This window comes from Dermacentor albipictus, unplaced genomic scaffold (assembly GCF_038994185.2).
Source record: "Dermacentor albipictus isolate Rhodes 1998 colony unplaced genomic scaffold, USDA_Dalb.pri_finalv2 scaffold_19, whole genome shotgun sequence".
Lineage (NCBI taxonomy): Eukaryota > Metazoa > Arthropoda > Arachnida > Ixodida > Ixodidae > Dermacentor > Dermacentor albipictus.
The window spans coordinates 5070948-5088063 of record NW_027225573.1 but is presented as its reverse complement, the minus strand read 5'-3'; the positions used below and the strand labels follow the sequence as shown (position 1 = coordinate 5088063).

General features: G+C 42.4%; 1 protein-coding gene across 7 annotated transcripts in view; it reads left to right on the top strand.

Annotated features, from left to right (window-relative positions):
* The window catches only part of LOC135917094 (uncharacterized), a 146381-nt gene extending 142014 nt beyond the window's left edge, over nucleotides 1–4367 (top strand). For 4 of the 7 annotated variants that reach the window (XM_065450586.2, XM_070529236.1, XM_065450587.2 and 1 more), the window contains one exon: nucleotides 552–4367. In XM_065450586.2, the coding sequence (XP_065306658.1) occupies nucleotides 552–631 (80 nt within the window). In that variant the 3' untranslated portion in view covers nucleotides 632–4367. The remainder of the gene's footprint in view (nucleotides 1–551) is intronic. The other 3 variants (XR_010569177.2, XM_070529237.1, XM_065450584.2) reach the window with 3 other exon arrangements.
* Nucleotides 4368–17116: the final 12749 nt, after the last annotated feature.

The window sequence follows — 17116 nt, the reverse complement described above, 5'->3', positions numbered from 1 at the left end:
GAACACAAATAATTGGTGTGTAATGTTTAATTCGTATTCAAAACTTTGAATATATTTGTCCACCCCTAATAAATCAATAACAATTTTAGTTAACAACTTTATAACTAATTAATTTAAGGCCTATATTGCAATTCAGAAATTGTGGATGGTAGGTCGATCGAGTTATCAAAAATGACGGCTGGATCAAAACTGTTCATAAATGAAAGTTAATCTCTCTCTCTTTGAGCAACGAAGCCCAAGGATTAGAATTGTGCTATTTGCCAGTTCATTTGGAATGTGGCATGATGAAAGAACTACTCTTTGTAAGTATGTGCCTTCTCACAGGCTAGTAGTTAATTGATTTATGCCAGTAGTAACTTGACATGCTGCATGGAATCAATGAGCAAAAGAGAATAGACAGGTTGGAGTTCAGGTTGCCAACTTCATTGCATGCAGGGTGAGAAACGAAATATATGCACAGGTGGGGCTGCAGGTCGGGCTGGCCCACCTGCTGCACCTAGATGCTTCTGGTTCTTATAAGATGCTATTTTTCTTTTCCCACCTACTTGCAGAAATACTGGACGAGATGGTGTATTGGCCACGGATGAAATTTTTAATGGACGACAAAGAGAATGAAGACTCACCACAGTGATTGTAGTTGCCCTGTACAAAGGGTGTACTTACCCTGCTGGTACCTGCATGATTTTAATTAGTTTTGGCTTTTGACTTCTGAATTCAGATGGCATTTATTTAATGTGACTTGTATCAAAAGTTTTTCAACTACTGTTCATGACAAGAACTTCTGTAGGCTGTATGGCAAGGTATTCGTGGTGCACCAAGCCCTGCGAAATGGGCAAAAGACTCCTTACTGTCAAGAATTCATTGACATAAGCGTTGAGGTACACTGTAGTACTTCAATAGCACAGAGCAAGAATTATTCAGGAGGTGAAACAGCCCTTCTCCTTGCAACTCAATATGGTCACTGTGCAGGGCGTGGTGCAATGGTTCCCTCTCTTGTACGCCTTTCACAGTGAAAAGGATAAGGTGCGGAGAGCATGCACTGATTAAGGGTCATTCTGGCGCTCGCCACTTTTGAGACAAAAAGAGGTGCTTTCTTAATACGAGTTGTAAAGCAACAGAAGGCACGATTTCTTTTTTTTTATTTCGAAAGCCAGTATTGGTCGGAGCACCTTCACTTCTTATTTTTGCAAGAATACATATATTCTACAGTGGCACGTTAGCTGGAAAAAGCAGTACATCTGGCATCTTCCACGACTTTTGGCAGATCAGTGCATTAAGAACTATGTATTTTTGGTCAAGACAATGTCTTGTTCTCCTGCAAACTTATCTAACAAGCCTATGTGAGGTGATGAATCACATGTCTGTGGTCCAATTTGTGCATGTACATTTGCGATAGAGTTACAGGTGCTGTAGCATCTGGTGTCATGGTTGGCTACTTCACTGCTACTGGTGCTTGCACTCAAAGGGTTCCAATTAAGAATAAAAGAACTGCTGTCCACGAACTCTAGAAAACATCGGAGGTGACAGGATGCACCATCGATTTTCTACAGGTCTCTTCACCTTACCGCTCACCGTAGTACTGCTTTCTCTGTATATATAAATTTATTGTTGCAACCATAGTCCTAATGTGAGCTCTCAATATTTCCTTGGAATGCTACGAGCACACGCTTGCAATCGTGCTGGTTCACTGGGAACTTTAAGGGTAATTTTCTTTTCCCTACAGGACGCGTAACCATTGCCGTATTTCAGTGCAATGTATTTGCACCCCATACTCAAATCGTGCAGATGGAAGGTGCTTGCCTTTGCTGTCATGAAGATCCTGGTCTCTTGGTCACATGGGGAGCCTGCTGAAAGCCATTGCAATGTAATACAAGAGCAACTGCTAAAGCACATGGCTACAAAGAAAAGCAGCAGTCAGTGCTAGCCGCGAAAGCTTGCACAGCTCATCACACCCTGCCCAGATCAGAGCAATCGCAGCATTGTTTCACGAGGACATCTGCCCACGTAATCAAAAAGCATGCAGGTTAGTAACTTTGTGGCATTGGCAGGCACTCTCTGCTGGCGAGTTGCTGCTAACATTTCTTTTGAGATGATTTGTGGCACGTATTTGGAGCAGTATCTAGGAATAACTATGCATGAAATTCAGCAAAGTTTGCTAAGTATCGAGCATTAGCATAGTTTTTTTCATGAGCCACTTCCATCAAAGCGCATGTAAACAACGGAAATGTTATGACGCACTGGAAACATTTGGTTTCGTCCTCGCATGGTGTGACGCTACCGTGCCGCCCGAGTGCATTGGCATTGTTGGTTGGCACAGGTAAAAGGATTCTCCTTCTGAATAATTCTTGCACTGTGGTCGAAAGTTCAAGGTGCTGGCTAGGCCCCTATAATGTTTCCACATTTTCCAAAAAACAAGTGTGAGAGAGCCCGCCCACCTTCGCATTTTTTTGCTGCAAGGCATACTGTGGTAGCCCCACAGGAGGAGGAGGAGGAGGAACTTTATTATTGCAGGAACCGTTGCGCGGTTTATTCCTGGGTGCTTCCCTCTGACACCTTACCACCCCACAGGAAAGTCCATCGAGAGATCTTTCCACTCACGGAGCAGCTTCAGAACTTTTGACATAACCAGTAGACAACGAGCTTCATGAAAATCCAAGCTGGCTCAGGCCGGACTTGCTGTGACCAGGAAACTTTCCAAAAGCTGGTACCTGCCACGATTAGTAAGTTGACTGTAAATGGACTAGACTGGTTGGTGCTGGCTGAGATTAGTATACGCAAGTACAGATGCGAGGTGGTGATTTAGATGGAAAGTCCTCGGAACTGGCAATTTTTTATTGTTTCTACTGCTGCAAGTTGTTTCTTGTTCATAAAATGCAAATATAAGTCGTTTACTGTTCTTTTTTGTCTTGCTGTTGAATTTCTTTTCTACCAGTGCAACCATGTAGTCATTCATAAATTTTCATTATAAGAAAGACTAAGTCAAGCTAGTTCATTTGAAACTGTTATCATAATAATATTATGATAATGATATGTTATTATTATTATCATGAAACTTATGATATCACAATAAATTTGGATTTGCCTTTGGAGTCCTTTGCCCATAGCTTGAGGGTGACTAAAAATGTGGCATCATCTTCATTATACATTGTACCATGCATGCAAATAATTACACTTGCCACCTCTTACCAGGTCCCACAAGGTCACATTTCTCTCCAGGGTCCATCTTGTCATTGCACACTTCACACATTTGCAAAGATTTTAATGAACGGGAACAACGTCCACAGGTGCATTTTCCATGCAAAGAAGTTTCTTCTGGGTGGTAACCTATCTATGCTACTCTTGTGCAGATGGACTTCCGCAGTGCATCTCAGATCAAGTACCGCAATGTTGCCTTGTCAACCTTGCTACTGAAAATTTATTTTAAATCTTTTTGATAGCAGGAATGCACTGTTTTCACAATCTAGTAAACTATAGTAGGGTAAAACTTTAGGAGGTAGTGGCATTTGCCCCTCAAAGGTGGATGCATATTAGCCTCCACCAATGGGTGTGCACTCTAGACTGCGAAGGTATTTTTTTATGCATTGTTACATGTTTGCATAGAAGCTGTGCTGATATCCAGCTACAACACTGTACAAACAACTCTTACTGAAAGTTGTAGTGTTGTCTTGTTTCCTATTTGAGTTTTCCTCTGGTTTACTACTGAACATATAATTTGTTCTGGGTGGTCACACCCAGAACAAATTATTTAAGGGAAAAGCTGTCACACACAATGCCAATGCTTCTAAATAAATATAATAATCTAGGCGTTGATATCACCCAAATAAAAGCCCAATAACTGAGAGACTTGTATATGCAGGATTTTTAAATTACTGGTTGAGTGTACATCCTCTCTGCTAGTATGTATATAAAGTGTGTATATATGCTTCTGTATATGTGTGTATGTAGGTATGCATACGAGTGTGTATGCATAAACGGGTATATGAATGCATGTGTGTGTATATACATGTGTGTATATAATGTTCAGCGGCGTATTCTTGTCTCATTTGTATTCACCACGAGAACCACACAAGCTACCCTAAGTATTTTTGGGTTAGTCACCAGTGGCTCTGTATGGATATGGGTGTGCATGTGTATATGCGAGTGTGTGGGTTCATGAGAGTATATACGAGTATGTGTATATATATGTATGTATACATATGTATATGTGTATGTGTATATATGTATGTATGATGCATATGTGTTTGCATGTATGCTGTTGCCGAATATTCTGTAGAGGGGGCTGCGGGCCTCGTCATGCTGCCTACTGTAGCAGCTTTTACTTGCAGCCTCCTCCATCAAGTAGATGGAAATAAAGCTATTCTATTCTATTCTATGAAATGTCTGTGGCAAAAGCCACATTGTGTGGTTTGTGTGGGAAAAGAAAAGTGTAGACTAAAGCGTGTTGGCAAGCTAGTTGGTTCGGATTCACCATTAAAATGTCCAGCACAACTGAATGAAGACAAAAAATGGCACACGCAGCACATTTCTTAAGTTGAGACTATTTTCAGAATTAAGCAAAAGAGTAATAATTGCTACATTCCAAAAGAGATTCCAGTAAAGCAAGTCCCCCTGCCCAAGGAACTGGTAGAGAGGTATCAACTTCCATTGTGAGCGATTGCTTTATGCGTGATTGGTTTTGACAAAACTGTAACATGGAACATTCTTTGCTTCATACCAGGCACTTTGCGGCCTCGCCTAGTTCCTGGCCCCTTCAATAAAAAAATTGTGTAGAATGGACATATTGAACAAAAGTCTACTCTGATGCTTCATTAGAATCTACTTCTCCAGCTGATGCTCTGCCCATTAGGCTGTCAGACGTATGTGTACTCTGAACAACTTGCTTAAAACTACCAGAGCATGTGAACATGTTGGAGTTTTCATTAAGCGACAGTCTTGGAAATTGAATGCGTGAATAATTGTGAACCACTGTTCTTTGTGTGCATTGTTTCACATAGAAAAAAAAGTTGACAACACCGACAGCGCACCAGGATTTGCCCCTTATGGCAGGTAATGCTCCAAGAAGCTATGCTACATTCGTCATCGGCCTATTTTTATGTCCACTGCAGGGCAGGTACCCTGCGATCTCCAATTACCCCTGTCTTGTGCCAACCGATTTCAACTTGCGCCTAGAAATGTCCCAATTTCATCAACCCACATAGTTTTCTGCCCTCCTCTACTGCACTTCCCTTCTTTTGACACCCATTCTGTAACTCGTATAGTCCACTGGTTACGTACCCTACGCATAACATGGCCTGCTGAGCTCCATTTTTAAAATGAAGCTTTTCTTTATGAATATCGCCAGGTTTTCGTGACCGTGGGAGCTGTGTGCCTGTTCTGTCGCCGAATAGGCCAACTAATTTTTGCAGAGGAGGCACGCACGCACCACCTCTGTTGGGTTCCTGTCATCACCACCAGGTGGCTCTGGTCTCAGCGGTAGTGCCAGCTGTGCAGAAAGCTCACCTTTGAGCATCCGTGGCTGCACGGTAATGAAGAAGTAAGCGCTTTGCGGGTAGAATGGATTCAAATTGCACTACGTACGTATGCGCATGCTGCCTTTGGAACCATGATGAGTTCAAGGTGTCTTTCGTACTCGCTAGTAGCCATCAACTCCGCTTAAGGCTCGGTATAATTTGTGTGCACGCACACTTGTGCACATGTGCGTACATGTGTGTACTAGCATTTCGACTCTTTATGCACTCACACAAAGCTTCGCTTTGTATAGATTCTAGCTTGTTGGATATGCTGCATTTCTTTATCTTAATGTCAACTAGAATATTGGCTATCCCCGTTTGCTCTCTGATCCACACCACTCTCTTGCTGTCTTTTAACGTACTAGTTGTGCGGAAACCAGCAAGGTTTTAATTGCTGTCTTTTGATGTTATGCCCAACATTTCTCGTTCCATCACTCTTTGCACTTTCCTTAACCTGTTCCTGCACTTCTTTGTCAACATCCAAGTTTGTGCCCCGTATGTTAGCCCCGGTATAATTCACTGATTGTACAGTTTTCAACGAAAGGGGGTACAGTCTAAGTCGGGATTTGATAATGCCTGCTGTATGTACTCCATCATTTTATTATATGAATTTCCTTCTCATAATCAGGGTCTCCTGTGAGTAAGTGATCTAGATAAGCATCCTCCTGCACATACTCTAGAGGCTGACTGGCAATCCTGAATTCTTGTTCCCTTGCCAAGCTATTGAATGTTACCTTTGTCTTCTGCATATTCATTTTCAACCCCACTCTTACACTTGTTTGGGTAAGTTCCTCAATCACTTGTTGCGATTCGTCTCCACTGTTGCTGAACAGAACAGTCTTCCGCAAACCGAAGGTTACCGAGATATTCGCTGTTTATTCTCACTCCTAAGCCATCCCATTCTAATAGCTTGAATACCTCTAAGCATGCAGTGAATAGGATTGGAGAGATTCATTACATTAAATACCTGGGAGTAGTAATAACATCAGATCTTAGGTGGAATGAACATGCAACATACATATATAATAAAGCATTGAAGAAACTAGACTTTTTAAGGCGATCAGTAGGAAACGCTTCACCTGAAATAAAGCTTTTAGCATATAAAACATTCATCCGACCCATTCTAGAATACGCTGCGATTGTTTGGGATCCGCACACACAAACCAACATCACTAAAATTGAGAAAGTCCAAAGAAAATCAGCCAGGTTTATTTTCAATTCGTACAGCTGGCACACATCCCCATCATCTATTCTAGAAGCTGCAGAACTGGAAAACCTTGCAATAAGGCGTTACCGGGACAGAATGAAATTTTTCTTCTTACTTTCTTACTAACAAGCAATTAGGAATAGATATAACATCATATATTCTACCAGCTAGCCACCGCTTCATGCGCTCTTTTCACAACAAAAAGGTTAGAGATTTTTCCTGCAGGATCAACACGTTTAAAAATCATTTTTTCCCGTGCACAATTTCCGAATGCAACACATTACCTGCCACAACTGTCGACTGTCCAACGGTTTCATCCTTTCTTTCTGCACTTTGTGAATAAACCATAGCGTTCATCCCTCATTTTTACCAGTCAAATCATAATTGTGAAAAGGTTTCTCTCATGTTGTTTGTTATGCAGATTCTTGTTCAATGTCTGTTATCTTGTTTAATCTTATTTCATACTTTTTTTTTTTGTTCCAAATGCCTGCTCCTGCCTAAGACTGCCCCATTTTTTGGACGTTTTCGCGGCCCCCTAGGGAGTCCAGAAAATTGGACGTTGACTGTACGCAACTATAACAAATCGCATTGTAAACGTTCGAATAATTCAGTTCGCGACTCGATTATCTGCTACTCTATTTTCGTAGATTTGGTGAAATTTCTCGGCTAAGGTCGATGCATGGCACGCTCAGTTTGACTTCGGGACCAAAGAAAATTTAATCCCGGGGTTTTTACATGGCGGAACCACAATCTGATTATGAGACTCCTGTCTTGTACAAGGATCATCCAGGTCATCAACTCCTATACCAAACGCCGACAAACGGAACGGCGATAAAAGCAGTACCTATGTGCTACTGGAAGGCACACAAATCGTATCGCATTAAGCGTGTCCATGCACGCAGATTCACGCATTTGCACATGCAGTTCAGAACTTTGTCAATCTGCGAACTTCTATGCACAATTGCAGTAGTTGCAAGCTTTGACGGTTGTCAAAAACACGGATGCATGATCCCGAAACCGATTGCCGGTTAGCCACTTATGCGAATATATTAGCAATAAGCTTTCCGCAATGGCTTGTGGAAAGCTTGCCAGCCGCATCGGCCGCCTTGGCTCTTAATCGTTAGTGCTTCAAAAGGTTGGTTGAGTATCGGCGACAGAAGTTAGGTTTTTGCGCCGAATTGACTCGGTATCTATTCGCAGAGGCCACACGAAACACAGGAAGCGGACAAGCTGCCTCACAACAAAAGCAAATGTACGGGATGGTACGAACGTTGTTCTCCAATGTCATCGATCTTTGCACACCGTGGCATCTCATCTTGGCGCCATTCATAGATGCATAGTCTCTTGTTGAGCTTCTAGCATTGTTATTAGGCGTAATACACATTTTGTCTAGTGCGGTAAAGCCTATCAAAGCACATCTGTGATTTGGAAGGTACATCAGACATTTGCCATCGCTTTTTGTCTGTGCCTGACAGCTGTATATGTAATTTTATGCCTGTCTTGCACCTAAGTGCATATCATTGTTCTCGTTAGCCTACAAAGTTCTATTGAATTGTTTACAAAATTCCGTTCCTTGCCTACCGAAATAAAAATGCTTGCAACATGGCGTGCATGGTATACCATCCGTGGGAAGACATGCTTAATTGGTTTCTGTTGGCTTTGTTTCTTGCTTCACTGTTCGGCAGCACTTTCTGATTGCACAGTAATAACAAGCTTCGCCAAATGGCTACACATTATTGCTCCAACCAAAAATACCAATTCTTCAGCTCTGAAACTATTCCAAAATGCTGGTGTGGCTGCGCCTTTACTGCTCCAGAACATTTTTCCAGCTCCAAAGCGGCTTCAGATTCTAAACTGGCTGGACAATCACTGTGTTTGCATTCTTCGAGCTCTCTGGTTCACTTGAAGTCGTGAGGCATTGCGTATGATGGGCTGCAAGCTTTTCAAGCACGATGGCTCCTCCATCTTTGATTAAATAAACTGTTATTCCATCTTCTACCACTTTATCCTGGGCCATGGCTTGCAATGCCCCCCTTGCAATGCCCTTACCACTAGTTATATATATCTGTATCCTGTTCATCACTATTTCGAATGAAGGTAGCACGACTGCTCTGGGTACAGTACAGGTCAGTATAGAATTCTTCTGCTGCATTTGCTATAACATTGAAATTGCTGATGACATTACTGTGCTTATCTTTAAGTGCATACATCTTGCCTTGCCCTATGCCAAGTTTTCTTCTCGCTGATTTTTGATGCTACATTATAATATAAACCAACTTCGTTAACAAAATAATGGATGTAACAAAGTAAACGAAATTCCTCTTGAAGTTCTCCGAGATTCATAGTGCAGTACATGAAACATAGATAGAACGAAGTAATGCATATAACTAATTTTGGCTCCCCCTTCAACTTCCCCTAGGAAAAATTCCAAGAAGTATCAATTGGTACTATACAAGAATTGTACATCCCATAGAGATTTCTGCCAGTCCTGCAGCTGCTTCCACTGGGCAATACAATGTTCCACAAGACAAATAAAATGCTTTATGGGTCCAAACAGAAGCATCAGGACTATAGTGATAATATAAACTTGTACCGGCAGTATTGCTCAGCAAGAAGCCAACTGTGCAGATGTTCCAAACATAGAGAATGAAGGCACAGAAGACTTCGCTTTAATAATAGGTATGACTTCCAAGCTGTACATTTGTTGCAATGACTATATTTAGGTACTGTTGGTTGTTTCATTGCGTAATTTTGTAGAGAACAAAGCTGGCTGCCAGCACATCTGTAGGGATAGTACAGATCGGGCTCTATACAAGCCACTATTTGTTACATCAGTGCTGTCCTATGAATAAGCTATTTCACAATATAGCAGCAACCACCAAGGTCCGCAAAGTCCAGGAGGCTTCACCTAGAAAGCTTCGCTTTAAAGTGAAGAATTAACGTACCTTTGTAAAACAAGCCGCTTTGCTACACCGTGCTCGTACCTACACCAAGTCGCCTAGGCTATCAGTGTATGAAGCCCCTTGTTTTATAGACTAGTATTGGCTATCTGTTTTATCAGTGTAGGTACGTTTCATAATCCAATAGACTAATACAGGCTATCAGTTATCAGTTTTACCAATGTGTCGGGTCTATTGTTTCATAATCCAATAAGATTAAACCAATAATCTTTCTCTATTAGAATTTTTTCTAGTGTCGTTAAACGAGGTTTTATTTTGTGGCCAAACCACTTCTGTTTCATTCTGCTCATTTCTAAGTTGGTCAAGAGAGGCATTGCTAACATTTGCCCAAAATAATGCTTTGCAAAAATCGTGCCTCCATACCGTTTTGTGTAGTTTTGCTTCTCAGTGCGTACAGCTTTTGCAGGCTGGTTTTCCCTTGTCCTTACAAAGTAGCTGAACGGATTCTAAGAGAGCTTAGAAAAGACAACCGGCACGAAGATAATCCTACAACTACTCGGGGTAGGACAAGCATTATCCCGTATATCCACACCGTCTCAATCTGAAGAAAATCACCAAGCGAGTGAATATTCGTGTGGTGTTTTCTGCCCTTGACAAGCTTATGAGCACTTGCAAGCTCACTAATATGAAAAAGGAGGCTCTTCCTAGCTGTGATAAGAATAATAAAAAAGTTTAATTGCACACATTGTGTTGTTTATTGTTTTCCACTCAAGTGTGAGAAAACATTTCGTCGGTCAGACTGGCCAATGTCAGGATGATAGGCTGTGCGAACATTGTTACAATGCTAAGAATTGTATTACAGCTGGGAGGTTTCTTGCGCAGCATGCAAAACATGTAGTTGCGTGCCTGTTTTAGAAGAATGCGTCATTCTAGTTCGTAGTCATAATCGGCTCACAAGAGAAATCATTGAAGCAAAAGCTATCATAGGTCTTGGTTATGCATGTGTAAGCTCACCTTCATTATCATTATCAAACAATGAATTGGCATATCTCAGACCGCCACAGGCTGTCTATGTTTTTTCACATGGTTACTTTTGCTTTTGTTGCTTGGTTTTGTGTTGTCTCTTCATGTCATATGATTCGCTGAGTGTATAAGTAAGCCTTCCGAGCCATGAAATAAACCATCAGTTGGAAGTTAGCGCTCACCCTGTTCTCTGTTCCTATTCGTTACCCTTTCCACCTTCCTTTTGTGCTCGTTCTGAGCTGCACTACAAGCCTAAAAAAGTGACATATCCACTCGCCCAAACTGCTATGCTTTTGACCAGAAGGCCAAATTTTGATAAGTATGGGATAATGCAGTGGTTAAAACATACAGTTCCCAACTAAATGTTGCCACAGGAACAATAGTTTGAATCCTAGTGGCAGTAGCAATTGCTTCCTCCCCCAACTTTATGACAAGGGCATTTCAAGCTGTCAAGTGCTCTTGCAGTAAAATGCAAGATCTGACACAGCATTCGATATCACAGAGCAAAATATTCATGAACATAAATAATGAAATAGAGCTTCCAGGTTTCAAATGCGCTTGCCCTAGTATGCAGTATTGCCTACGGGCAAAAACAAATACTGGCCATGGTCCCAACTATTGTGCCCTGTGCAGCTAATTGACGATGTTATGTTCCATTCTGCGTACTTCAAAAAAAAAACTGCACGACAGATACGAGTACTACTCATGAAAAGTTGGGTTTCACCCAAAAGGCAAAGCACTAATAGCGACAGCAAAACATTAGGCAGTTACGTGAAGGTTTGTAATTTTACAGGCTGTGACTTGTCTCCAAAACTCTCATTACACGGCGTCCGAGACTAAAAGCGCAATAAGCCACCAACAATCTTGGCTTTCCCTTCACCTCAATTCCTGCAGCAAACTAAACTTGTGCATGCAGGCTGCGTGGGCAGCCATAGCTGGGCCAGAGGAGGAGACAAGCACACTTCTCTAGCCCAGCCGTGGGGCAGTACAGGTTCAATAATGTGATCATTGAGCACACAGGAAGATAACACGCATCAAGCCACCACCTTTCTCGGCCCAATCCTTGCATCTGCACATTCTCCTTGCTCTTGGACTTTTATGTGGGGCAGTACACACACCTCAAGTATCTGTATATAGGGACTTTTGCAATAATAACAGCAAGGGTTCGCAGCCTCATATTTTTGTGCGGCTACTTTCATATTTCAGTGGCTTTTGCTCAGGCCTTGCTGTCAATTTATCTACAGCAGTTTCTGCACGTAAACTTGCGACATAATTGCTTCCGATGCTACTTATTTACACATTGTAACACGGTTCCACTGGATTTACTCGGCCTAGATGCAATATTATGTTCTTGTTGGCGAACAACATCAACATACTGCTTACGCTTCTAATACTGCCACAGAAGTAGGTGCGCCATTATACATCTACATCACCATGCTTTAGAACGAAGATGTGCACATCAGCTGTCTCAAGTTGGCCTGAGGCACCCAAGGACCACGGTTGTGGCATTACTAAATGTCACTGCCACAAGTTCCATTTATTGAAGCTAATAAAATTGCAGGGCAACATTTATATTTTTTGCGGGCATACTACACAAAACGTGTAACAGCCGCACCATCTTCTAAATTGTGTAAAGCAAAAACACAGTGAGGCGCCTGTGTGGATAGAAATGCTTTTGACTGAAGGCTTTATCATAAATGTTCATTTAGATTCTTTTTCTTTTTCTTTCTTTTTTTTTCATGAACTCCTGGACAGACTCGTGTAGGCAGAGATGAATAACCGTAAAAGTTCCTTACAAACTTACCAAGAGGTAAATTTGGAACCAAGGTCTAAGTGGGCTCCTGCAGTGGCGTTTCAGCCAGCATGGGAATGATGGGACGTACGGCCTTTGTCAAAGGTATACAGGCTGCCTCACACCTTGACCATGTATGTCATTTGGCTGGCTGCCGTGGTTCTTGTGGTACACTCTACACATAGAGACCCCTGGATTCTGAATATGAGAGTTCTTTTCATTTCCCAGGACATTGCAACTTGTGGCATACCACAGGAACTTCCTCAGACAGCCTATATGTAGCCAGCATGGTTATCGCAGGCAACATGGCTCATATACTTTTGATAAAGTGTGTTCAATCATCAGCTGATGGCTTAGAGCACAAGGTGACTATGGCTGCTTACATGTCCCTTTCGGGAGCAAATCTGGAACAATACAATGCGAAAGCAAAACTCACTTATAACACACATAGATATTTGGAATTATTCTATATATATGAAACAGTTCCCTTGAAAACCAGGTGCAATACAATAGAAAAGTTGCTCGCTAGTATACAAACTCCCACTTTACAGAAAATTTTGTTTCCACTGCCGTGACAAGTCCCACACCAGTTGGTCTTGTCCTTGATGTGCTGGAGGGGATGTCTTTCTTCTACATTTCTAATTACCAGGTGCACATCCCTGCAAGGCGACTTTGCCAACACAACCAGCAGTGCTGGGTCAGCTGACTGCATGTGGGCTTGATATAATTCAGGTTCAAGTGCATTTTTATCTTGCGAACATATTTATTACCAGGAACTTCACACACGCCATAAGGCGCTGTGAAGCTGCAAGGTTCAGACTTTCCCACTCTGAAATAAACGTTAATATTTTCACGCAATAGAGGTCACTACCAATGGCACTGTAGCTGCATCCTGATGACACCAGCACAAGGAGGAGTATGTAAAATAATAAAATAACATTAAAACTTTTTTTTTTGCAACCGTTTAGCAATGAAGTGAAACTGTCCAGCTAGCACTACAACAAAGTTGAAAGTGAGCCAAACAGTATAAATCCAAAACCCACAAATCTAAAAAGAATTACTACATCGGCACATGAACTAACAAATTCCAATCCAAAGCCTATTGTGCTTACTAGTCCCAAGGGTGTTGAACAATTGCAGCGCCAGTCTTCACTCTAGTAGGTTTGTATGAAATTCTGACACTGGCCAATGCAAAAAATGCTTGCATACTATTGACACAACTAAGCTAGGCTGTTTCACAAGAATGTTGCTTTCTTTTTACATTTTGAGGTTTACAGCTAACAGATCGTTGAAATCTAGAGATGTTTTCTGTAGAAAAAGTTTTTTTCTTTAATTCATGTTGCAGTTGTGCAAGTCTGCAAAGTTTCTCTTTCCAATCCTAAGCAAAACAAACCGTTCAGGCAGCTACCTTTGGTACTTACTTTTCAGTGTAATAACAGCTGGGCTCCAGATTAGTGCACACACTATGAGAGCACTGAGTTTACTGAGTTAAAGGACCCATGTCTCAACACAATGCGTTGGCGGGGTAGTTGGTGCGGATCCATAAATACTTTGTTTAGTGCAATACAACGGACACAAGAAAGGCGACAGGACAAGGCGCTGCTCTCAACTGACATCATTTTATTGCGTCACTCCTTTATACACAGCAGAAACTAGAGGAACATGCGCAGTGAGCACCATGTGGTGGAGCCACCAACATCCGATCACAAGAGTCATGCGACAGAATCCAGAAAACCATATTCAGCGCTGTACAAGGTTAAGGAAGGCACACTAATGCACTGTGACCCTAATGAGTGAATTCAGTCATTCATTTCAGTCATTCATTCAATTCAGTCATTGGGGTCACAGTGCATTAGTGTGCCTTCCTTGTACAGCGCTGAATATGGTTTTTTGGATTCTGTCGCATGAGTGCGCTCTTGTGATCGGATGTTGGTAGTTCCTGCACATGTTCCTCTAGTTTCTGCTGTCTGTAAAGGAGTGAAGCATGTCAGTTAAGAGTAGCACCTTGTCCTGTCGCCTCTCTTGTGTCTGTTGTACTGCGCTAAACAAAGTATTTATGGACCCATGTTTCAGCAGCAAATGAGTAAACCGTGTTCATCAGCAACTGGTAACCTAGCATCTACCCAATACTACCGGTACAGCTACAGGTAATAAGTTGTGTCTGATCTAGCGATGTTTGGCACATGCATTATATTGAAGAGTGAAGAAAAGCCATTAGCAAATACCAAAACAGTTTGGGAGCAAGCCAGCCATACTAGATTCTAGGCTTCGATCGCAATGTGCTCTTACATTCTCCAGTACAACCTGTGATGTAGTGGCAAAGCAGCCACGTAAAGCACGGCAATATGCAAGACGAAATGTGAAAGACTCTCTAAAACATGCAAGCAACCACTGTGACAGCAAAGGCAACCAGCTCCCTGAACTACAGGTTGCTAGCACAATCCACTCGGATAAGTACAGTTCTCGAATGCACCATTTCACAAAGCTTCATTGCCATAAACCACCACCCCCTTCGAAAAAAAAAGAAAAGTCTGGCATTGTGACAGCTTTACAGCTTCTTGTAACATTGCCGATAGAAGCTTGTGAACCACATGAGTGTTGACCAAACTGCATGGCTGCATCACATGGTAACTTGGTACGGTAGTTTCAAAACCATGTATGACGTTTGCACTCCATGCCTACACTTGAAGCCATCCCACAGGATTGTATGCCGCACACTATTGTAATTTGGCATCTCATAACAAGCCAAGAAACTTGTGTGCTTACTGGTGCACAATGTATGCTAGATAAGGTTGCCCGTAAGTTATGCCTTGAACTAAATAACATCCTAATTTCTGCTTTGTTATCAATCACCAAGGCACCACAAAGAAAACATTGTTGGGTGGACACTCGCACACAATCAAAGCTGCGAGCACAAAATGAAATGCATTAAGCGTTGCCTTAAAATTGGAATAACCGATAAGTCAGTTGATGCTTGCTGCAATGCAATTTGATACACACCCATGTGGCCTGAAAACTATCTCCAAGTGCCTCTCTTAGCATCAATAAACTGCGTAACGACCACAAGTTGGCAACATTTGGGCAAGGGCGCCGTCAAAAATGTTGGCAAGACAGAGCGAGACCACGCTGTCATGCGTGCCTGGCAAAGATGGAAAGAGAAAATTGCAACAAGACACTACAGGACTAAGAAATGAGCATATTTCAATATTTTTTTTCTGAATGTACACAGAATGGTGCAAGATATGAAGCAGCACTGACAATTCAATAATGTTGCTGTGCTCCTGTTGTGATGGTTTGTCAGAATATAGTTTGTTGAATTGCAGTGACAAAAGTGTCCAATGTGAAACATGACAGAAGCATGAAACAATGAAGAGTAGGATGTACATTTGAAAGCAGCAGCAACAATGCATGTCAGTGATTGTACCACAGTGTGCAACAGCAGAGCACCATGAGGAAATTCAACATGCTTATAAAAATATGTGGAACCAGACAGAAAGCCAAGAACACATCACACCTACGAAAAAAGGAAAACCGAGAACAAAATAAAAGAAAGAAAAGTGTCAGATTTAAGAGAAGTTTCACACTGACATTTCACCTACTATTTAGAATGTTGGCAATATTTTTTTTTTAGCCAGCAATACAAGAACACATCTGGTTTTCTTTGAAGCCACACACTTGCAACATCTACACCAGGTCTCGCAATAATCATCGTACAGCTTCCCACCTTAACTTGGTGTCAGACACAACTAAGGCAGCAGGAGAGCTGGTGAGTTGAAACGTAAGTCCATGCCACACAAACCGAAAAGGAATGGTTTGTATCCAGGGGACTTGGGGTGAGCTGGAGGGGGAGGGGAATGATCTCCATGTCACTTGTCAGGATTTTGTGCGGGCATCACCTCAGCAGAAAAACTAATGGCATCAAATACAGCTGCCATCCAGCAGCAGAAGGTCCATACCAACAAGATGTGACATCTCAAAGCTAGAGGGTGGTGTTGCACTAGGACACGCAGCTTCAGTCGCTGCATCGCCACATGCTTCACTTAAGAGACATGCCCTCCACACAATCCAGACCAGTGCAAGGGAGATTGGGAGTATGGTTGCCACCTGGGATGGGACTAGTGAGTCATGCGGTGGGCAATGACTGGGCGCAGGCTTTCAGTCATGACAGGGTAGGAAACCAGTGGCGCTGATGGGCTGCTCATGGTGATTATGGTTTGTGCAAGGCTCTGTGACAGGGAGGCTGGCAAGCTGGATGATATGGACATTGGCACCACGGGCATCATGGGTGTCATGCTCTGTGGTGTGGAAGTCGGGTCAGCTGTGCCACGGGCCCCAACGTAGCCGCTGTTGGGATCACACCTAGCGGCTGGGTACTAGCGGGTGCCTGCTTGCTCAGCCGCAAAGCTGCGTTCTGGTCCAGCAGAAACTCGTTGGTGGCCATCAGGTCAGCCACCTGCTTCTTGAAGTCATCCACCTGCAAGACGGGTGTTACAAATGTTGAGAACTTTAAATGGCTGTGAAAAATTGGGCGTTCTTTGCTCACGTGAGGTTTGAAGATGATCACCTACCTTTACTACAACACTTCAGGGATAGCCACTACATCAAGGTGTGGTATCAATTGCTAGTGCAGTATGCCTGTTCCATGAATCGGCACTTATGACATTTCAAAACCATATGCAAGGAT